General features: G+C 35.7%; 1 protein-coding gene across 6 annotated transcripts in view; it reads right to left on the bottom strand.

The window, feature by feature from the left end:
* The window catches only part of CACNA2D3 (calcium voltage-gated channel auxiliary subunit alpha2delta 3), a 467,821-nt gene that overhangs the window by 158,606 nt on the left and 284,021 nt on the right, over window positions 1–25,194 (bottom strand). For all 6 annotated transcript variants that reach the window (XR_005103980.1, XR_005103978.1, XR_005103979.1 and 3 more), the window contains 2 exons: window positions 9,627–9,705; window positions 2,310–2,443 (listed from right to left, as the gene is read on the bottom strand). Coding sequence is in view for 3 of the 6 variants with exons in the window: in XM_037385921.1 (XP_037241818.1) it covers window positions 2,310–2,443; window positions 9,627–9,705 (213 nt within the window). In the remaining 3 variants the exon portion in view is untranslated. The remainder of the gene's footprint in view (window positions 1–2,309; window positions 2,444–9,626; window positions 9,706–25,194) is intronic.

Here is a 25,194-nt window from a genome sequence, read left to right as displayed (position 1 = left end):
TTTGAAGCACATATGGTTTGTTACAAGGTTCCCTTCATTGCTATTTCCAGTTTTGTATGTGACTACGCTGATTTATCCTTTTCCTTTTTCTATGAGGTTTCTTTTAAGGGGAGAGGAGGGAGGAGAAATGTAGTTTGCAACTAAGCAGATGACAGTATTATATTTCAAAATATTTTCTTATAGTATCCAAATCATTAGGTCCTGAGTGGAGTTTTCAGACACTTAAAAATGTATGTGAGCATGTGAGTATGTATGAGTGCATATGTCTATGCATATACATGTGCATGTATATAAATATATATAGGTGCGTAGAATGACATTAATTAGCCTTAGTCAACAGAGTAAGAAGAGTAAGAGAAGAACCTAGAAGTATTTTGATTGCAGTAAAAACAGCTTTTGTTTGGATTCAAACAGTTCCCTTATTCAAGGATGTAACAGCTCCATTTTTTTTTTTTTAATTTTCCTGTTTTCTCAGCCTTCCTTCTCTATGCTCCCTCTAGTGTCCTTAAGTTCACTTGCATTTACCCACCCCTGCTGTAGTCACTTAGTATTTCACACAACATTAAGTTATTAATTTTCCTTAGCCTCTCCATAACCTACAGGAGAATCACTGAAAGTTAGACTAACTTTTCTAAATATTACAGATTAGCAGATGAAAGACAGACTGAAGTGTAAAATTAATTCTGAAACAGCACTTTTTACTTTCTTGGCAGATAAAGGGAGGACTTGGTGCTGAGAAAGGAGGAAGATTTTGTTTGCAGCACTTTTAATGCAAGATTCATGAGCAAAGGACAAAGAGGAGGGTTACACTAAAACACCACTTAGATCTCTTTCTGCTAGTCACTCTAGCAAATACACAAACTTGCTTCAACATATACACACTGATTACTTCAAGCATATAAGAGAAAGAAGTGGATAAGAACTAGGTTTTCCTAGTCATCTCTCCATTTCATGGGATGCCCTGAAGGGACAGTGGACAGTGATAACAGGTAATTTCTGTTCATCTCATCCTTATGTTTCAATAAAAGAAAGAGAGCAAAGGGGAGACTAGATTAATATGTTCTTTAAAAAAAAAACAAACCCAAACCAAAAACAAAAAAACAAACAAAGATCAGTAAATTCTCCCCAAAACAGTATTGTCAAGCAATTTTTTGTTTCTCCTTCATAACTGCAGTTTTAGTATTTACTTTACATTAGTGCACCCATGGCCACAACTGAAGAATAGAAAAGAGCTAAATCAAATGTGAAAATGAAGCAAAAATCTATTCCCCAGGTGCTTTTTTTCCTAGAATATTTTTGTATTGATTAAAAAGTAAACCTTGTAGAAGCATTACAGACTCAAAACAAAACAAACAATGCCATCATCAGCACCCCCTCAAAAAAAAAAAAAGAAATTATCAAAGTGAAGCTAATGAGATTCTCCCACCTTGGCCCATTTTCATGAAAGTAATAATTTTAAACAATCAGAAAGAAACAGCTTTGCCACTAGTCATCTGTGACCTTCTATTCATTATATTGAATACTTGGCATCACTTGTACTAAAAGACAGATATTTGATTCAAATTCTAGTTCTATAGATAATATGCAAACCAAAATATTTTAATTGGATCAAAAGAAACATAATAAGGAAAATAAAATGGATAAGAAGCTGTTTCAGACCAACCCATGAAAATGAACCACTTTTATCTGCAAATCTGACAATTTACCACAAATGATACAGAAGTATCATGAGTGCTCAGTCACTGCATAACAGCAAGTTCTGCTTCAACTCCAAAGGTTCATTCCATTAATATTGGACATTTATGACAATTTTGTATATCAAATCACCTATTCAATCCACCTTAAAAGGCAGAATCTTCTCATTATTCTTCTCTTCACAGTTGTCCACTAGATGTTGACCCACTTTATATATTAAAAATCTTGATCCTTGTCAGTCTATGCTTTTATACAGATATATTCACGGACATGTTTTTAAACATATGGAAAAAAATAGTTAATCTAATCAATTTCTGTTCAATTCCCATTTTTGATTAATAAAATGTACATTTGGAGATCATAAATTTTAAAATTATGCTGTCAAGCATGTTTTTTCATTATTTTCTATGGAATATACAATTTATAAATATCTGCTAAAGTTCAGCAATCTTGAATTATTTACTTGTAACGTATTAAGCCTGATTCTTACACTGAATTGTCACATTCCAGCAACAGTAATCAGATGCACAACTAGTGTTTCTACAACAGTTTTGCTCCCAGTTCCTCATTATATGCAGTCAGCCTGTATTAAATGCTTTATCATGCAGACTTACAGTGCTGTCAATATATGCTTCAGTCCATACTACATCGTGCTCTTGGTCAATAACCTTTGGTCGGCTAAGAACATGGAGATATTCCATGACATTCTCTTGAACATCAGCTAAGGTAGAGATCTGAGTAAAAAATCCTGTGAAAACACACAATTTCAAGTTATAAACCAGACGGAACAAATTAAGGAAGACTCCATCAAGGAGTATAATATTTTTTACGTCTGTCATGTTTTCTGCTTGTTTATCTCCAAAGAAGAAATGCAAAAAAACAGTATTTCATAAGAGGCAGCCTCAAACAGTAATAATTGGTGAAAACAGAAGTCTGCAAAATCTTTGGCCAGTCCTGAAGAATTGGGTTCTCAGTATTGCTAAGAATGACTGCACTGCCTGTCCTAAACACTCTGTTTCCAGAAAACTTGTGTTTCTTAATAGTAAAGTTGTTTGCAATTCATTTTTAAATTCTGCGTACTTCAGAAGTTAAAGCTGGCATCAACTTTGTCTAGCAATGCCTCATCCTGTTTGCCCAGTTTCAAGAAACATTATTGATTAGAACCACAGTAACAAAACAGTAGTTGCATATGGTCTGAAATGCTCATCTTTATAGAATGTGACTAGATGTCAGAAAAAAATGTTATTTACAAATGGCAGGTCACAGACAACAGACTACAACTAGAATTGCTTGGTTTAGTGATCAAATCTTTCTTAATAATTTAAAAACATCTCCTACAACATGAGGAGATTGAGAACAGCAGAGGCCACAGCTATCTGAGCTGTCACCACCTCCTTTTCAGTGCTTAGATGTCAAGAATCTTTATACATCACAAACTTGCAGCTGGAGCCCACATCATGCAAGGATGATAAAGGCCTGACGAATTTCAGTGCTATAGTTTAATCAGGCCTTATTTAAATGCATCACTTAGAGTTCATATACTTTCCTTTTCTTTACTGAGAAAAGACCAGTTTGGAATTTTCATGAAAGAGGCCTTGCTACTATTTTAGTCTTTTGACAAGATCACAGCTTCTGTGGAGCTAGAATATTAAGCTCCAGCAAAAAACATGGAAGCTGCAAAGAACTTTTGAGCTGTGTTTATTGCAAACAGGCACAATTCTGGCAAGATTACAAGGATGCTCTGTAGTCTGAATTTAGAGCTTTCTGATTTGAATACACCTGCCTGTAATTTGATTATACTATGACCTCAAATATTCCTAGTACAATATTCATACTTATAGTATAGTATTCATACTGTCACAATATTCATTATTCTGTTTCGAGATTTTTATTTGATTTTTTTTCCAGTGAAGTCCACCATTGTGTGAGGATGTTAACTGACTACTACATACGCTATCATGGTTTAACTCTTGATTCAGAACAGAGCTATTTTTTGTCTAAGGTTCTGAAAGCTTTTTCAGCCACCGAGTAAGATGTCTGCCATAAGTTTAATTAGGAAATCTATACTTTAGAATGCAGAATTCTATGTAGGGGGGGGGGGGGAAGAGAATTATGGTGTACTTTCATGAATTATTGGCTTAGAACACTTAGGGAAAAAGCAATGTGGTCGTTACTCTTTCTGAAATGCTGTCTGCTCCAGTGTTGGGAGTGCTGAGTCTCCCAAATCAAAGTAAATATTTCTCCATCCTGTGAGTAATAAGGGACATTTCACTATCTGGTCCTTCTAATTTGGTGTAAGTGTCAATACACAGTCAAAATATGATTATTTGCCAGTATGAGCTATTCACATATAGAGCCTCATAAATTATATACATACATGTATGCATGTATATCATTTATACACTATGGTGTATAATGCTCTTAATCAAAGATTCAAAATACATAACTGTGTAGATCACTCATTTAACAGGTGATGACCTGCATTTTCCTGAAGCAGTTCAGAGTGCCTGAATTTTGGTATGTGTCATTTCAGAAATCTCAGAAGAGAACCAATACTGAGAGGCTATATTAAGCACTGTTCACATGTTTCAAGTTAGATACTCAAAGGCCACTCAGAAATTCAGAAAAATTAAACAGAAGCACAAACAGACTAAACGGCCTTTTGCCTTTCTTCCTCCACCTTAGACTAGTCTACAATGCCTGTAAGTGAGGACTGAAATGAAATGAAAGAGCACACAAAGTCTGCTTGTTTCTCTGTAGGAGATTTAAAGCAGGGGACCTCCACGTACTTTCGCATCTCCTTTTCTACTTTTATCAAACACATAGTTTCAGTTGTCCTCATGGACAAGGTTTTAGTTGTCCTTAAAGACTGGACTTAGTCACTGTTTTGGTTCGGTGTGTTCTATGCAATCTTACATCACATGCACTCCAATACTACTTGTTGTGTTGAGTTCATGTACTTTTCAGTCCATGTTTTGCCAGTACTTGCGCTTCTTTTAGAACAGTGTGCAAAATTACAAGTTGGACCAGAGGTCTACTTGCACTGAGTAGTGTACAGTGAACAACAGGACAGCACCTGCACTTAAATCCTTAATATACGTGAGCATATTAAATAATACCCGAATAGTCTGAGATTAACTACTTGAAAAAAAATTATTGCATCTAAGGTGATAGAAAGATCTTTTTTAATCAAGCAGTATTTTCTTACTCATACAGGTTGAAATCACAATTAGTTAATGCTTTTTAATGTCACACCATTATAATCAAAACCTTAAAGGCTCATTTAAAGACTCATTTAAGAAGCTCCTGTGTGTCCATGCCTGGAAAATTCTTTAACCACAGCCTATAAATTAACTTTCAGATAAAGAATACCTTGCTGTGAAATGAACATGTGTTCTGATTGCTTCCTGAAATGTTTTTATGTCAGTTTTTCAAGTGAAAAAACTTACCTAGATTATGCAAACAAAAAGAAAAAAGAAAAAAAGAAATAGAAAACAGAACCCAATCTGAAACATTTCAGTGTTGTGTCATACAGGTTTATACAAGTTACAAGACACTGATAATGAGGAATATTTTTTTTTCTTTTCTTCTTTTCCTTTCTTTAGAAGAGATCCATCTGGACCAGGTACAACTGACATGAGCACGAACACCTACCTGAGGACTTATTTGTAACTATTCTTCGTATGGATGTGTATTACATTAGGCATTTCTCTTTGTAGTATTTCTGAGAATGCATGCTATCATATCACAGCTTACACAGAACTACCGAGGCAGCATGCTACAAAAAATATTTATTTCTTGTTGCAGTACTTGCAAACCGTATCTCTAAACTGCACAATAGAGAAAACAGGTTTTGCCTAATTTTCTACAACTCAGAGAGATTTAAGTCTGAATCAATTTCATATACACTTAACAAAGAAACAAATGTCTCAAAGGCTAGTGAAAATTTGTGACTACCCCAAGACTGAAAGAAGTGACACTGAGCATCCTGTTCGGAAGCAGCCAGGTGGTAAATCAGCACATGTATACTGGCATGCATGTAGTTGCAGGCCAGCCATGTAGTGCTCCTTGCCCAGTGAGTATGACAGCTAAAGAAGTCAAAGTTAGTAAGTGGAAGAAAAAGGGATTAGTGTGAAAAAAATCCTATTTTTTTAATACTACCTGTATTTCACAGACGTATTCATATATTATGCTGCAGGAGATGAAAAGTTGAAAGAAAGAGTGTGTCAGAGACTTTATTCCTTTTAATCAGGTTGCTTGAAATAACTGAGTTTAGTGAAATGTAAAAATTGTTGTTGAAGATATATAAAAGACAAGACTAAGATGGTGTCATAAGATACAACCATATGGATTCTCTCTAGGTTTTTATGTGATCTCAGGGGTGGGCTTCATTTGCAATTTCTGGGAAGAGTTAGTTACTTGCATTAAAGATTATGTCTGCTTAATCTCCTTATAAATATGATTTGTGCTTTTGTGTCTCACATTAGAAAAATCTACAATGATTTTACAGTTTCCATAACTCATGTAACCTGAAGAATTACCTATCTTTGAATTTCTGGTTCATCTGTTTACTTTGCTTCTACAAAATGTTGTTTCCCTTAAGTTTTAGCTTTCTTAACAACTAAGTGAAAGGAATTGCAAAAGCTATGTAAATGATATTTTCCATATTTTTAATGCTTGTTCTACTACTTATTTTTCTGTCTTCACCTAATGGGAAAATTCTACCAAAAATACTATATTGTAGCTAGGAACAGAATTAGGTAACATTCTTTTAGTTGATTTTCACTGTTTATTTAGACTTTTTGATGATTCATGTGTTTGTAGCTATGTGTAACGAATGCCAAACCTTACAAGAACTACCTTCCTAAACTGCTAAATTTACCTCTCCTATTTAGAGATCAGAGGACTCCATGGATTAAAAATCCTTACTCTCCCTACACCAAGTTTTAATCATCAGATAAATACATGCTCTGAAGTTCTTGAGCACAGCTGTTGAGGCCACATAAGCAATAGCAGCAACCCCCTGCTTAAATTTTTGCATTCTAACACCTGCTTCCCTGCTCCCTGGTGTGTGAATTATGCTACCTTAGAACCCCTTACAGTCAGTGCTACTTTTTTTTCCTCCCCAGCAGGAAAAAAAATCATGAAGGAAATGGGTAAGTTTTAGCAATGACAAATATGAGATATGTATAATAATCCGGTTAAAGACAGACACTTATGCTCTGCAAGTAGCCTGCTTTTCCATATTGCATGATACTTGCAATGCTTTTGGATAGCTTATTTTTCTCTAAAACGTCCACCCTAGGCTTGTAACTTTTCAAAATGCCTTCAATGGATTTTTACATGGAGTACAGTACTTTTTGTTTTCTGGACACTGCGCAAAATAGATGGATATTCTTGCAACTAATAAAATATCAGAATTAAAAAAAAATCTTCTTTGGGTAGGAACTAAGGAGGGATTTCATTGTTTCACTGCAGCTGTAAAACTCCCATGGAGAATACCCCCCCTGTTCCCCCACCTAAGAGGCCTCTCAAGCAGGTGAACAGTATCTGTAACTGGCTCCCTGCCACCCCCTACAAGAGCCCACAGAGCACGAGGTGCTGGGGTCATGCTAATAATGGGAATGGATGTGACTGGGGCTTCCTGTATACAACTCTCCTCTGCTAATACAATATAGTCTATAGTCTATAAACTGCTACAGCTGGGGCACAATTTGCCTCAGGGCTGATCTGTCCTCTGCTGGCAGATAGAGAGCCCCTATCAGGCCTCTGATATGCAAAGCACTTTTCTCTACACTGCTTTCTCAGGCTGTGCTCATTTGTACTGAAGAATCCCCTCCTTTGTCCATTTTACAATATGCCAACCACAGTGATAAACCATAATAAAAATTAAAAAAAATATATATACTTAAAACAGATGCTTCAAATTACTAAGGTAATAGAGAATTTTACTCAAAAAAAAAAAAAGTTTAATCCTGGCTTTTCTGTTAGTAATGCATTAACTCCCGTCTTTATCTTTACAGCTTTCTGCTGGAAGTGACTGCTGAGGGAAAGGTAGTGCCTGCTTACTTTAAAATCTGACGCATGCTAAGCACTGGGAAACTTCTACCTTTTTTCATCTCAGAATATTAGTAAATCTTTATTCTTTTCCTTTATGTACGTGCACTTGCTTATGATACAGAAGAGTAAATCACTGCAAATTTCACAAACTGCTCTAGAGGGACTTCGGGGTTCTTGAATGTTTTAATGTTTTTTAAATGGCTTGGTGTTTTGCTTCATTAAGCCAACTCCCTCTAGATATGCCCTACTTATACACAAAAATGTAACAGAAAAGCATGCTTGGGGTTTTTCAAGGTTTCACCATCAGAATCTAGAAGCTAAAGAAGTTTTGCAAGGTGATATGAATTTCCCCTGGGACTTATTTTGAAGGAAAGGACTGCTGTCCACAGCCCAGTCAGCTGGAAAGCCTGTGAACAGCCTTCATCTATGTTGTGCTTCCAAGGGGAAAATCACTGCAAGGAAAATTGATTTTAGGGTCATTGACCCTCAGTGACGACAACATACTTTGGCCCACCCATGCAAGTAGTAAACTGCAGTCCAGCCATTCAGCCAATCTTTCGACCAGCTTTTCTACACTTCTCATCTGTTGTGCTATAATCCTTCATTTCATTAAAAGAAAATGGATAAGCTGTAGCTGAAAACCGTAAAAAAAGATCTAAATCCATACTGTCTGACATAATTACTTATGCTGTTTCCAATAGTGATTATCAAACTTCTTTAAAAGCATTTAATTACTGGTTAAAGGTAGATTTTTGCATCAATAAACTATCAGAGAACAGGTATTTTAACTGAGAAAAAAATTCTAGAAGAAACGGTCATTAAGCTTTTTAGTTGATTTATATGAGTAAGATCCTCACTCAAAGCTACACAGCTCTGTAAAGAACAAAGTAATCCTGAAGAATGACAAAGGTGGCCACTTTTCCCCCTCTGGGAATAAGGAAGACGTGGACCAGACGATCTGCTAGGGCAGTGGCTATTGCCTGGTCCTAATTTCTGAGTTGCTGTACTTAGATCTTTATGAATCTGTAGAGCTGGGCTAAAAAGCTAAAAGATTTTGTTGATTAAATTGTCTTCAAAAAAGATGCTTCAAAGGATTCTTATACTATTATTTAAACTAAATTATGGTGTAATATTAGCTGATTAAGACAAGACTTCAAACTGTGTAATTTCCATCAGCTGGACATAACAGTAGTTAAAGAAATAATGACTAAATGGATAGCACCTGATGCAATTCATCATAATGTAATGTGGCACAACGGAAAAAAAACCAAACTTTTTTTTTTCCCCGCCCAAGATGAAGGGAAAAGGAAAACCTGAAAATTAATTAGGGTTCGGGGTTTTTTTTTTTTCACTTGGGAATCATTCTTACTTATATTAGTCAACCGTTTTACTGTAGCATCTCAGCATCTTAAATGTTTTAATGCGCCTTCCTTAAAGAATATAAAACTGTTTTTTCAATTACATTGTCAGTTCCTCAAGGGACAGGATGTCTGGTATTTCACATACCGTGCCTAACACAACAGGACTTGTACCCAATGTTCTTAGGAATCAAACTAACTCTGACTGAGTAATAACAGCTATAATAGAACAAATACTTTGAAATTGACATTTTTTCTCTGAACAAAACTTTAAGATCACATAGTTTAAAAGCTTCATATATATTTTAAGAAAATAATGCATTTCAAATATTTTTTTTTCTTTTTAAATTCTATGGTACAAGGTAAATAAGTCTTTTCCTTTTCTGGAAAAAAACAAACCATCCTCTCTGCTCAGTGGTCAGTGACACCATATCTGTAGAAGGGTCAGATATGCAGGAAGGCTCAGTAATGGGGTTTTGAAAACAAGGCTTTCACAGTTGAAGGTTAACTAACCTTTGTTAGCACAGGCCATCCACTTCAGGTTATCAGCAAAAGCAGCTTCTCTTCCAATCAGATAGGTAAAAATGCGAACCTGAAAGTAAAATGCAAAAGATCAAGTCAATTAATACTTTGTTTAAAACTTACACGGTGGAACTTCAGATACAGCTGTGTAATTCATATGGATAGCCCTTTTTAAGAAAGTATTACTGGTTAAACAGCATAGTACATTAAAAAAAAGTCTCTGCCAGTAATGTCTTCATGACAAAATGTGCCTTTTGTTCTGTGTAACAGAATGGCTCATTTCTTTGTATGTTTTTAATAGCCGACATTTAACTAAAGTTATGGTAAAAGGTTTAAAATGTAAGTGAGAATAAACTAAACCCACCGGGGTACAAGGCAAAACTGCACATTTCAGACAAATCTGTTCTGCACTTACGAATTCAACAAACTGCTATGGTGTGGAGAATGAGGCACTTAATTAGCAAATACTTCTGTAGATAAAGGATCTGAAACAGCAGGCAAGCAAATTCCCCTCAGCTTTCAAGGTTCATATGACACGGTATCTTTGTCAACTTAAAGACAGGTACCCACAGGTGGCACTTGTGCTATCAAGCATTAAACAGCAGAATCATGTTCAGGGTTGCCACATTTCCCAGACAAATACCTCTGCAAAAAGCTATACATCTGGTCTATGCATGTGCATGTGCATGCACACAGACACCTTCATCCAGAATTCCTAAAAAAAAAATGCTGCTTTACTTAAAATTCTGCCCAGATAAAATTTCTTGGCAGAGAAGAATGGCATAGTTTGGAAACTTTGGACGCAGGTACACCTTGATAGATACTAAATAACACTTGTTTGTCTGGATTCCACAGATTCATGTTATACTCATATCCAAAACAGGTTTTGAGCAGCTTCAGACAGCTACCATTTAGAAAGCAAAGGAAAATTTCCATTACAATATTTCTCTCTTTTCTATACTATTTCCTCAGTACTTTCCTACTAGACAGAGACAGATTCAGGGTTGAGTTAATTTCCAAGCCTTGAAAACAGCTGCAAATTTGTCCTCGTAGTAGAATGATGACAGCATTCTCCACCTCATACCTTGTACTTTTAGCCCTATTCTATACAGAGGAAACTACACCAGAGATAGTTGAGTAACACAGGGAACGGGAAAGCAGCATGTTGTCCACAGCTTCCTCTACCTCAATAATACAAGTTCGTGTGGCACTCACAGTCCCTTCGTCCAGGTTGGGTCCGTGACCACCCACGTGCATGCGCTGAGCAAAGAAATCACTGCTGTGGGTCCCAGCGTATCCCACCTAGAAATCCCACACAGGTCCATACCTTCTTAATCTACCATCTGATATAGCTGGGTAAGATGGAGCATAGTGAGAATCACTCAATCTGACTAAGCCTCCAGCAACAGAATTGAGAACAGCACCTGACAGCCACAGCTAAAGCCCATATTCTGCCCACCGAAGCCCTTGCCATGCTAAGACTTATGCCTCATTCCAAGTGCCTAAGCTTGCACAACCATTTTTCCATTCCCTAATGATTTTTCCAGGCAAAAGAGGCCAAGTGTATATTGGGCCATATTAGCAAGATGAATACAAGGTGATTATTTCCCTCCATTCCATTGCAAGACAGCACCCTAGAGCACTGAGCTCAGTTTTGGATTCCCCTATACAAGACAGACATTGACATACTGGAAAAGACAGACTCTTTTCGAAGGTGGACTCTAAGAGGACAACATTGCATAGGACAAAAGTCAGAAGAGGGTCCTAAACAATTCTGATTTAATATAAAGAAAAGCATTTTTATCACAAGGGTGATAAAATATTAGAAAACATTGCTCAGAGTTGCGGCAGAACCTGCAACCTAGGAGACAGTCAAAATCTGACTAGACAAGTTCCTGAGCAACCTGATCCATCTTCACCTGCTCTGAGCAGAGGGCTGGACAAGATGATCTTCACAGGTCCTTTCCAATCTAAATGATTCTATGAAATATTTTACGGAAGAGCAACATTTTACAGAAGAGATTAAAAACTTGACTGATTTTCTAATGAAAGAAATCGTTCTACATTTTTTTGAATTTTGAAGATAAAACAGATTAAGTTAGGAAATTGACCATTTGTAACTGCAAACATGGTGCTCTCATTATGTATGAAAATAAAAAAATATTAATTCCATATTGTAACACTAAAAATTGTAACTAAACACCACATCAGATCCTTTTAGCTTTTTATCAGTATACTTAATAGAATCATCATTACCCAAACATTTTCACATAAACTCTGTTATCATGATTAAAAAGCTGTGCATGAATAAAGTATTCTAGAGCATATTTTGTTAATAGCCAATCGAGTCTCACTTTCACAAAACAGACATGCTTAATTATATAGAAATCTAATTACACAGAATAATGAAGTGAGAAGTTTACGAAGACCTCTAATTTAATCCATTTGTAATTAAAAATAATCAAATAATTAGATTTCTTATATTTGTTTTCAATTAGTACATTTTTCTCTCAGTGAGCTGAAAGAAATTATTTGTAGAATATACCAACCTCATATTAAGTTCCCAGCATTGGGGTTTTTTTCTTCACTGAATAAGTTTTAAAATGTCTTTGAAAGTTTCCTTCTTTACTGTCAGTTGTGATACTATATTCCCTCACTGCTCTTTTGTCCATTTTCTTAATGGTCAGATCCTGGTTTTAGGCATACATTGTGTTCTGCATTATTATCATGCCTAGAGAGCAGATTTCAATCACAAAGCTTCCCAGTCTTTCAAATATAAAATGTACATAGAACGGAATCATGATATATATATAACTTAAAAGTATATGCACTGATTGTTTAGTGTTGTTAATTAGTTTTAATCAAACAGTATGCATCATCCTACTCTAAGACTCTATAGGACACAGCATTAAACAAAAGCATGGTACTTCTATGCTTTGTTGATGGCTAGGAAAAGTATTAATAGAGAAAATCTTTATTCTCTAAACACACGTGAAAGTGCAAAGAGAGATTTGTATCCTCAAAATACAGCATAAATCACTGCCACAGTTTATCTTTCGGAAAATGATGCTTGGATATAGCCTATGATGGGACTGAATACATATGAGAGATGCATATTTAACAATCTGCTTTAATCTACAAAGAATCAAACTTTACTGTGTTCCTAGTAAGAGGAGACCAGCCTTATGTAAAAGGATGAGCAGTAAGCATGATAATGGGCATAGGCAGCAAACTGCATTAAACCTACAAAAAAGATTTCAACAAATTGGTATCATAGAACATTATGAGTAATGGGCTGCATCTGTGATACTGTTGCAAGGATTTTAATGATTTTCCTCTGAGCACATTTTCTACATATAGTTTACTTGGTATCTGCAGTTTCACTAGAAAATATTTTAAGCATCATAAAAAATATGGCTAGTAGTTTGGCGTAAGTAGAAAAAATAAAAATAAAAGCTATAAAGTAGAGAACTAGCAGTGAATATGAGTGGTCAGTTGATTAAGTGCTGATTTCCTTCCCTATCCCAATGAATTGTGTATTTTTTCTCTCCACACTTTTCACTGTGCATGGTATATAAATTATGTTTGCCAGTGTCAACATGAAGCATAAAGACTTTTATAAAATTAAATACAAGATAAACTAATTTTAAAATACCATTTCTATACTGCTCATTACTTAAGAGAGTGACTTATCATTTATAGTAGCTTCATAAGAAAATAACTTTGTGCGGTCACAGGAAGGTATTTTAGTTAAAAACAATGCCACCGATACGTGAATGTTTTCTTTTACATTGACCTTAAAAAGATATATTAATAGGTATTATGACTGTTGTTTAATTCTGCATTCAGAATAGTGAGAAAAATGCTCAAAACCAGCTCTAATGAAAATTCTGATTGTAGCTCTACTCCTAAAAGTTTCATTTGATCAGTTCATTGCCACCGGTATAAACAATTCTACTGTGAACTTGCAATGGAAAACACTCATGAGTGCTTAACTACTCACTGTAGGCATAATTTTACAAAAAAAAAAAAATGCTTGCCATATTATTTTCTGCTTTCAGAGATCACAGCAATGACTTAGGTAATAAAGTATTAGAATTGAAACTTACCTGAAAAAACCTACATTCTAAATCCCATTTTTCAAAAAAAACTTGGATCTATACACTTTTCATACTAGTTTTACTCTTCTGGATAAGTATTTTATGTAGTATTTCTAGATGTGCTGGTATCATCCATGGCATAATACCAATATACAGGGACAAAGTTATTGTGGTCATATACCTGTTTTCTGCATCTACATAAAAATATAACTAAGTCAATATTCTAGAAATACTACGTTAATTTAGCAGGATAAGTTCAAATTACTTCAGCTTCTGCACAGACAAGACCTATGCTGTGATGGGCTATGCGTGCTGCAAAACAGGAAACACTGCGTCATAGTTACCACTGAAATTATCGTTGTAAATTGACTAGACATTAAGTACCAGATTTAAAATCCATCCATGTTGTCAGATACCATGTAAGATAAATGTTTGGTGAAAACTGTTAATAGTGACCACCAACTTTTCTTATTTGTACATATGAAGTAACTGAATGGGAAGTATGTCAGAGCAGTTCTGCTCTGCAAAATGATTGCATGAAATGTGTATTCCAAAAATTCAGATATAGCACTAATATTGTATAGTCTACTGCTAAATACATGCAGTACCGAGGCATATGATTAAAATCTCTATAATTTTATTAGATGAGGAAATATAAGGTGTGTCTCATTCTGTGGTTTGTACTGGACTTTAAAGAGAATAACTCAATAGAAACTGAGCTTTAATAAGTATATACACTATATACATACATACACACTGACACACTGGTATCTTATGGTACAAGACTTAATGTTAGGACATTCTTCTGAATCCATATGAAGAGAACAGTTTAGTCAAGGCAGACTGAAAAACTTCAAAGTTCTTATGGGCCAGTCCCAGAAGATCCAGCATCAACATTTACATAGTCTACATATGCACTGGCTAACTGACTATAAGCCAAATGAGAAAAACACCTTTAAATATCCAAGCACCGTGACTGAATCAAGAGACCATTTTCATTTGAGAAGGAATCTGCATCAGAAGGTATAAGTACCTCTGGCAAAAAACTTATGACAGAAAGAGAACCCTGCAGTTCTCAATTATTTGGAAAGCTTTGTAAGATATTTGAGAGAGATACCTGAATCAAAGTATTTTCAGTGTCTGACCTGTAAAATGTGACATCAACTATATTAAGGTTTAATGTGAACTGTTAGCTGTGGAGAAAGGAAATACTCTCAGGCAGAAGCATTAGTTTTGAATTGTTATATCCTATCTATGACACTGAAAATTGTAGATGTTGTCAGATTCACTGAATGCAAAGCAAAGCTTAGTCCAAGAGCTAAAACTTTAATCTTTGTAACTATGCTTGCTATTCCTGCACAGTTTATACACACTACACATATGTAGTTCTTATGGATGTGCCATAGACTACTTTTTTTAAGCTGATGCTCACAGGAAATGGAGTGAGAGGTCCACAATGACATTACAGAAACTGAAAGGAGAGTGGAACTCTTTAATAGAGCTTATGACTTTCACACTTCATATTTTTCTACCTTTTTCTAAAGCTGGTGTGCTGAATGGCAAAGAATACCATTTGTGAATATGTATTTTAATTATCTTTAAAACAGTAGCTGTAGAAACCTCCCATATATTACCTTGTTACTGTGTCTCATTCCTGACCTAGAAGGATCATCTCTGGGAAAGAGCACCCCTTTCAGTTACTATTCTTACTAAAAGATTTCTGCGTAAGTTCAAATTATTCTGAACTGTAGAATCATACTCATATTAAGCAACAGACTAATTTCAACAGTGCATTTTATGACTGTCAGCTTCTGCACACAAGACTGTGGACCCTGGTCCAAACCACTAGCCCATAGTGAGCTAGTGAGCAGCAGCACAGCTTGTCAACCGACAGTTGTCACAAGCTGTGTTGGTAACTACTCCCATGTACACAGCAGAATTAAATAACAGTAAGGCACTGAACAACCAAGCTCAGTAGCTCAGACAAAACTGAACACAAATCTTATTAATTGCATATATTATCATTATTTTTCGCTTGCTTTCTCTCTGGTTTTCCAGTCTCTGTCTTACACTCTTGTTGCCTTACCTAGGCTCAGGTCACGGTTTGGATTACACAGGTAGTCTGCTTTCTGTTCTTTGTGGCGTCCCCTCAAATTTTGGAAAGAGAGAGAGTACTGTTAAAAGTTTCTTGTTTTTACAGCTAGGGAATATTCTGAAGTTTGAACCTTTAGGCTCTGGAAGAGAGCTTATATAAAATCTCAGAGGAGCATACACTCAACCATTAGTGAGGAAACCTAAGAACGACGATTTAAATGACAGCTATTTCAGTGCTAACCACTTCATCTGAAATATCCACTTAACAGTTTCATCCATTATGCATAGACTAATCTGCAGTCCCTGAACTGTCCTCACCTCTGAAACTTCATTTAACTAGCAGCACAGCGAAGAGAATAGGGACCACCTTCTTTCTGTGTTAAGCAAGATGAGTCAATCTGCAAGATTCTACACACTGGAACTGCGAAGTCATATCTTCATGCCAAACAGCTGGTAAAATAGTATTTCCAGAAACTTAAAATACAGTGTGGGAGGGGAAATGGGAGTTCTGCTTACAGCTGACAGTGCAGACCTCTGTTTGCAGCTGCAAACTATTTCATGGACACCTTCGCAAAATAGTCTTTCCTTTCTGGCTCAGCAAGAAATAAAAACAGTCCTGTAGCAAGAGCTGTGGAATTTTAAGTTAAGTGGGATATAGGGGTGAAATCCAAGTTCCCATAGTTATAAGTTATGGTGATCCAGGCACGCCCCATCTAGTCTGCATAGATGAGCGAGTGGACTGATTGGGAACAACTGATCAACGTGAGAGCAAGTGATTGTCTGAACTTCTAAGTAGCCTCACCACAAAGCATTTGCTTAATAGTTACAGGAGCCCTCAAGGTGGGAACTTGGGACAGTCCTGGAGGTTTTCCCAGGCAATTCATGCCATGGCTAGACCTAGCATTATAGGCACTATTTGTATACTTCAAAGTGTTAATTAGCTACTTGGTTGGAGGATCTGGCCCTCTCAGAGACTTCTTCAGGCAGTTCCTGCTGTAGAATTGACAAAACTCTATAGAGAAAAGATACTTGTATAGCATCATAGTAGAAAGCCTCAGGAACAGACACATATGAGAGTATTTTGAACATATTTAAGACAGTTAAGAAATGTTTTCTACATTATTTAAGATAATAAATAGAAATCAATCATTCCTGTGATGGAGTAGTGATATACATCCACAGGCCAGCTGGAAATAAAGATTCAGCAGAACAGCAATTCAGAGCATCTCACCCAATACAGCTGAAGACACTGTTGCAAGGACCCTTTATCATCTAAGACAGCATGTGACCATCCGGTATAAGATGCTTGATTCCTCACTTGAGTATTACCCTACCCAAAGACCACCCTTTGCTCCCCAAGTGGTTTAACATTTTGGTCTTTGCAACAGTCTCAATGGTGCACTGATCAAAACACTTCAGTTTCATTTGATCAACAGCTAAGAAAATGACTGTAGAAGCAGATGAGACCAGAGCTGGTCTAGATTTGATTTACACGCTGTAAATTCACAAAAGCAATTCTCTAACTGTCTGAATTTTGTGAATCTAATAATGAAAAAGGCTGCCATTCATTTTGGTCTCTTGCACTTGTTTCTAGAACTTTTACAATAGAAAAATTGCTGGCCTCTCTTAACATGTTTAACCTGTACTGTCATCTGAAAAGTGAAGATGGGCATCCAGGAAAAAGATGACTCATTTTTCTTTTCTTACTCTGCCTAAATGTATTCATGTGTTATCTAAAAGGCAATGAACTTTTACACAGGTTAGTGTGCGTGTATATATATATGTGTGTGTGTGTGTGTTTGTTGATCTTTGGTTAAAAGTAGAGCAGAATGATTAATAGTTTTCATTAAGAGCTGGTGCCACTCCCCTAAATACAACCTCAGAGCTACATTCTCAAAGTCTGTTGCTGACATAAAGCAGTTTTGGTTCACTCTCTTTGAACATGACTAAGAGCACACGGGAAGAATACAGGGCAATTTAACAGATCTTAAGGTGAAAAGAAAACTGTTCATTTTGAAATTCTCATGTCCATCCCTTTCAGGCAGAACAATATTTTTAAAAACAAAAACAGCATTACGGAGGCTCCACATTCTTTGAAAGTCTACCAAGAGGTAAAAAAAAAATAAAAGGGGAGAAAGGAGAAAAAGTTAACTTTAGAAGCTGTAATTTTTGGTGGTAGAATTGACAATTACATCACATTCTAACTTGCCAGGATTAACTTCTGTTTCTATTCTTTTGCTATTTCAGGTTTATGTTGTAAATTACTTGTCTTTTCAAACCAGCGTCTCTTTCTGTTGATTATGAATGTTTCATGCTCCACTTCTTACCTTTTCTTATAGTGGAAATATTCTTAAAACTACCCAGGATAAACTTCTAAACTCTTCATCCTTCAAGCTCAATAACTGGCTTCTCTTCCTTGGAGTCCTGCTGCTTTTCTACTGTCTTTTTTTTGGTTCAAACTCCAAAAGTAACCAACCTAAACTTCCTTCCAAATTTAAAAAAAGCTTGAGGTTTTATGCACACTTCTGCTGTTTCCCTCCCAACATTTCACTGTTGCCACTTCAAAATTGATCTTCAATATCACTCCTCCTTAAATAATCTCATCCACCTATTCCTCTCTCTCCAGTATCTATCTAGAGATATATATGGAGAAATCTATCGATTTTTGAGTTGTTTTATAGAATCTAACTTCAACCTACACACACACAAAGCAATCTGAAAATACTATATGGATTCTGAGTGTACTCCAGTGTATCTGGTTGTTGCAAAGGGCATAACATACAGGGCAATGAACAGATGTGAGGAAAGAGCAGTAGAAATAAACAAGGTCACTCTAGAAACTTCACCTTATTCCTGAATGCCATGACAGCTTTTTTAATTTTCATTCTTTTTTTTATTATAAAGTGGTGAAAAAATAAGTTAAGGGTCTATTTGCATTGACAAGTTAGCAGGAAATTCCATGAAGACAATGCTTTAAATGAGCACACAAAATTCTACTGGTTTAGGGCTACAAAGCCCTTGAGGCAATGCAAGATAGCACTGCTACAATATCTTCCACCCTGTTAGAGCCTTTACCCTGTAAGGTGCTGAGAGGCTCAATTCCACTGCACTCAATGCAAGGAAGCCATGAAACTGAAGCCATTACCTCATGAAACTGAATCCTTAAACATTAAGTTACTCAGTAAAAGGTTCTTCATTGTTAATTTTTCTCCTGAAGTATTTAAAATAGCTTTTTTTGGAAAAGTTCGCTTTTACACCATTTCCTCATGTTTTCTGCTTCCTGCAATTGCACACCATACCTAGACAGTTTTATAACAGTGTTTTCTATTACAGTGATAGCCAAAACACTCTGCATTATACCCTACATAATGATGGGACAGTTAACAGAAAGAAGTCCCAAATAATTAAATAGGTCTATTTAACTGGAAACCAAAATGTAAGCAAAAACAGTAACAAAGAAAAACAACCTTTCTGGGGATCATCAAGCAGCTGAGCCCCACTTTCCCAAACATCCGCATCTCCAACATCTGTTTGTATACACCTACCTCAGAAAAAAACATGAAGGAAAAAAGGAAATTGATCCCACAGTTAATCCCTTGTGGTCAGTGGACAGCATTACTATGTCATACTCGCCTGTGAAGAGCATTTCTAGATCCACTTTCTGGTATAGGGCTGCTGAGGGTCACTTTTAGAAAATTCAAACAGCCTACGTTTACATGAGACATCAAGGGAGGATATTTCTTCTAGCACTGAAAATGTGCTAGTATCTTTGGTTGATTTACAGAAAATTATACTACAACTCAAGATTTATGAAGAATAATTTCCCACTGTCAAATTTCACCAAATACGTTAGGAATACTGTCTGCGGAGGAAGACAAGATTATGCTATTTCACATTGTGCAAGGATAGAGCAGGTGATGAGAAAGTGTCCAACACCATATTAGCACAAGGCTTATTGCTTCCCTAAAGGTGTTTGATGGTTGACATAGTTCTGAAAGGAAGAAATCTCAGGCCTTCTACATGGGAGACAATTCTAGCTGCGTTATAAATCCTGAATTATTGGTCACAGAGAACTGAGCAAGATCAGTTCCCTCGCAGGCAGGTGAACTTCAAATGGCACAGCAAGAGCTTATCACCAATGAATTATATGTAAAGATGTGGCAGAGTAAACAGGTTGTATTAAATAACCATTTAAGATTTGGCACTTAGCAGCAAAACAAAACAAAAGCAAAATAGGTCTAAGAAGCATCTAATACTTTCTAGTTTACCTTTCCTGCTTAGTGTGCAACATGTATTAATAAAGTTAAATAAGCAACCAATAATGTACAAAGAGTAATACAACAGTATGTAACTTGAATATATTAAAGCCTTAGTAGTTTAACAGTTAACTCAACAAAGAAAATTTTCATACATGTTGAGAATATTAAACTTTTAGGTTGAGGCTATGTCTAGAAAATTACATCCCAGAGACTTTTCAAAAAGTTAAAATTACTTAGAAAAAAACCCAACAAAACAGATTACCAAAACTCAACTTTTTAATTTCACTGTAACTTTTGCTTTCAGCACAAGCTATAACATTTCTCCCACCTTTACAAATTATTTTGAGACCAATTGGTTGTATTATAAATATTTCAGATATATCCATAGAGTGCCAATAAAACCTTTAAACACACCTCCAAATGTTGTGTATATATTTCACTTTTACTGAAGAACTAGTTTAGAAATATTTTACTAAGTTTTATGAAATTTAAGTTATTTTTTATATCCTTCCACTGGTAAAGCCAACCATGCTACGATGAGTTCAACTACATAGGGTATAAAGGGAAAGGAAGATTTTAACTCACACTTTTCTAACTTTCAAAAATTACCTGACATCAGTTTTCTATCAGAACAATGTCACTATTTCAAAATAAATGATGATACTATTTATTAGAGCTATGAACAAGTGCTGTGTTCTCATCTGAAAAACTAAAGAAATTGTGGTTTTTAGTCACAGTATGCAAGATTCCAGAAAAGTCATTACAAACCATTAGTAGCCAAGCCTAAATGAACTACTTAAGGATAATTCAACTATACCTATTACTGCCAGTCTTCAAAATGTTGATGGATTTGCTGAAACGTGGAACAGATATTTTCTTCTTTAAATGCAAAATAGCAGCCTAAACAAATTAATTTGAATGGAGAGGAGTGGGAGGGATTAGAGCAGAAATCATGACATAACCAAGTTGGATCTAACTGAAGCTTCTGTGGAAAAAGCAGGCTCATACAATTTCTGCTACTACACTACTTAGCTTGCTTGTATATCAACTAATATTTTTTGCAAGAATCCATGAGAATAGATGAAAATCAGACTAAATTCCAAGTAAGCAGATACTGCCAACGTCTCCACTTCTGTCATTACATAGTTCCAGGATGTAACATAGAACAATGGTAACTCGTTTGCAGTTACTTAACCGCTCATGGTGCAGACACAGATTAGAGGATGACATAATGGATAAAGCACTGGTCTTTCACCCTTGGGATTTTGTCCAGCCTGCAGTCCTATCAGATAATGGGTTTGGCAATCTCCACTACTCTCTTTTGGACACTAATCCCCACTACAGAATCTCTATAATTCATCATATAATTTAATACACCTGGCAACCTTACCACCAGTTCATTCTTTTGTTACATAATGGCCCAAAGTGAAGTCAAGGGTGGTTAATGCTTTCACAACTGGCTATTATCTCCCATAACAGCTGATTTTGAGGGGATTATTGCAGTCATAAACCATTTTATAAAAATTGGCAACTGGGAAAACAGTGTAACAAAATAAGGTGATATTTAGAAGTTTTATCACTGATTTTCTACCAATCTGTAATGGAGTTTCTAGCATCCAAAAAATGCTGGAGAGGAAACTTGAGATTAAAGGTACAGATCATGGGCCAAGAATCGGAGGCCTGAGCCAGTTTAGAGCCAGAAAAGTTTGACCCTGTTTTGCGGTTACATTTTTTTATCTTTTCTTCTGTCAAATATACAGTATATTTCTATTTCTCATTTTTTTTTCTCAATTATTAGTTCATTTCTTCCCTTTTTCAGCATTCTTCCCGCTTCACTTTGAAATATTTCACCAGTTATTACTCCAGTTTTAGGTCCACATCCTTGTTCACAAATGAACAATGGACTACATGGCTATCGGGACCAACTGCTGAGGATATGAGTCTTCAGGGCAAGACAAAGGGGAGCTGTACTCAATTTATGGGATGAGAAATCAGCTCACTGAAACGGTGGGCAAGGCTAGGATAAAAATTAGCAGTTGAGACTCCAGTCTGAACTACAATGGCATTAACATACGAGTAGTACCAAGGTACTCATAGCCAAACAAATTTGCATGCACAATTCTCACTGAAGAAAAGAATCACTTCCACAAATTTGTAAAAAGGCTTGAAAAATTCCACCAGCTAAAATCTAAAATTATTTGGTAGACATCAAACTGTAGAAGGATAGTTGAAAAGGTATCAGATACACAGTCTTCCTGGTCTATCTGGTAGGTCACCCAGCTACATCTGTGCAATGCTATTTTATATGGCATATGATAGTAGCATTAATTGGATGCTACATATTTAATCAACAAAATTGTTTCCTAGGATAGATTTTGCACAATGAAAAGCAAAATAAATCAAAGAAACAAAGCCAGAAAAAATTGCACCATAGCCACTCCTGCTCTGAGAGCCATTACTGAAAATATACAGTTGAATAAAATGCAGTCTGTTTCATGGAAGCTTTACAGAATTGTGTTGAAGTGCGTTCCATATTTCATGACTCAGGATATTGTCTACCTGTCTTTTTTCATGCAGACCTGACTTGAGCAAGCTTTCCTTTACTACAAGGAGATGTAAATCCCTACCTGCAGTTTGAACCAACTGTTTTATATAAAAGTCATCATGGTGCTGAGCTCAACCTTGTAAACCTATGTTTGGTCCTGTACAACTGAATTTTATGTGAGATTTCATACTAATTTCAGTGGCAAACAGTTCAAGTTCTAGAAATCCAAACAGGAACAGCAAGAGTTTTATAACATAGCACAGAAGACTGTAGCAAGGTCTACTCAAAGAATGCAAAGAATTTTTCTAATTACAAGCATAATAGAATAAAACTGAACATTTTGATTACAAGAACAGGAAAAAACTTTGCACATGGAATTTTAAGATTACCTTAATAACTGACACCAAAAATCAGCCAAAGCAAAAAGCTACAATCTGATGGAACAGCAGACCCACTGCTTGGCAAACTCTGGTAGAAATGTATGCTTATTGTTGGACTTTCTGTGAGCAGAAGCACTACCATTTCTTTAAGAAAATCTTCCTGAAAATGCTGAGTTAGTGCATAGAAAAATAAATGAAATTTTACATAAAAAATTATCTGCTGTGCTGTAAAACATTTAATCCTTCAGACACTGTGTATATACACCATGAATTGTTTGAACCATCAAAGTCTTACAGCAAGAACATTAAATAGACATCATTTTCCTTTATCTTGACATTTCAACCAACTGAAGGCAATTGCTGCTCAGACTGTCATAAGCATACCAGTCAGCATTAAAATTACTATACAGCCTTTAAGTTTATCTTTGATTAAAAATTAAATTTAGCTCTACTTTATCATTTTTGTAGCCCTACAGCATCCATGTGTTCTCACAGTTAAGTCAAGTCAAACTAAATATTTAATACACTGTTCTAATTAGCTACAAACTATTACCTGATTTAAGTCTGTAAATGAATGTGAAAAGACTCTGGAGGCCTAACGTTAACCTTCATCCACTCCAGTTATATGAGAGAAATTATAGGCTCTAATTAGACTCTTTAAACTGCAAAGAAATAGAATTTTCATAACCAGCTTATTAAAAAATGAAGGCCCCCTTGGGACAGGGCAAATTGCTTCTACCCTGATCCGCTTATCCTTGTACAACACCATACAGAAGACTCATGTTGTCTGACTTACACAGCTCATATTTCTCCCAAATTAATGAGCACTCAAATTATTCCAGCTGCCCCCTTGGCACAGGGAAAAATTGAAAATCCATGGCTGCCAAGTGACGTGTATAACCCAGCTGCTAAATAAAATGTGCTTAAGGGGACACAGCTGTTGAGGTGCCTATTTACATTAAAATAAGTCCATGGATACAGAACAAATGCCTAAAGACAGCAAAGTGTATAACACTTTGTTTAACCCTTTCATTAAACCAGGTCACAAAAAATTTGCATCATTTACAGGCTAGATGTAAAAGCATGACCTTTTCACCTTATGATTTATGCCTTCCAATTTGTCTAATCTTGGAAACTTTTTGATTTTCTTTTGCAGGATTGGTAAATTCAGAAGAATCATAGTTTACATGTCAGAAAGGGCCGTTGATTTTTTTCAAAACAACTCAGGAAAAACATAGAAAATTTAACTCCATTCCCTGCTTTCCAAATGTGTGCTGTGTGATGATAAGCATTATCTTTGAGACAGCAGGACTTCTGAAAATAATAATTGCAGAAGATTCACATAGACTTGTAGTCAGACCAAAAAGAGATTATTACATTTTTGTGCCTTAACCTACATGGGCTGACAACTCATTTCCACATGAAATTGAGGATACCAGGTATTATCTTTAAAATGCTGAATAGTATAGGATCTCTGTTCTATAAGAGTTAATTGTCTTCTAAATTAATTCATGATGCTGTGATTCATAGAAAACATTTAAAAAATGTGATCTGAAACATGACTGTAATCCAACAGACTTAAAAATCACCATGCCAACAGGGGCTAATACGATACTTTTCACTAATCAGGAATACTTGGCCAAAGGACACCTTAGATCTAGCACCATAATCCAGTTTCAGATTCTGACAGTCAGATATGTTTGCTTTGTTCAGTAAGTATGTATGAGATCTAAGCCATAAGAATGCGTGTATACAAGCTAACTCTAACAAGAACTATACAAAACCCAGCAGATAATGTAGAGAAAGTTCAAGTAGTCAATGGTCTGTTAATTTATTTTTGCCTTCACCAGAAAGTTTAACTTGAGCAGTCACTAGGACCCATGTATTTTTAACTATGGGATTAGCAGCTGAGGTCATACTTGGAAAAGAATGGCAGATAAATAAGATGTGTTTAAATCAATGAAGCCTGATAAAATTTCCCATAGAGTATTCAAGGAAGTAATCATATGAATCTTTAAACCATTAGTGAATATTTTTGAAGATCTGTGGGCAGCAAAGGTCATGCCAAGGAGAAGAAAAGGGAAACATATTTCCAAATATTTTAAAATTTTATTTTCATAGCCAAGTAAAAAAACCTGCAGAATTACTTTCTAGATTTTACTACCCATGCACAAGACACTA

This window comes from Falco rusticolus, chromosome 4, assembly GCF_015220075.1.
Source record: "Falco rusticolus isolate bFalRus1 chromosome 4, bFalRus1.pri, whole genome shotgun sequence".
NCBI lineage: Eukaryota > Metazoa > Chordata > Aves > Falconiformes > Falconidae > Falco > Falco rusticolus.
This window is presented reverse-complemented; position numbering and strand designations above follow the sequence as displayed.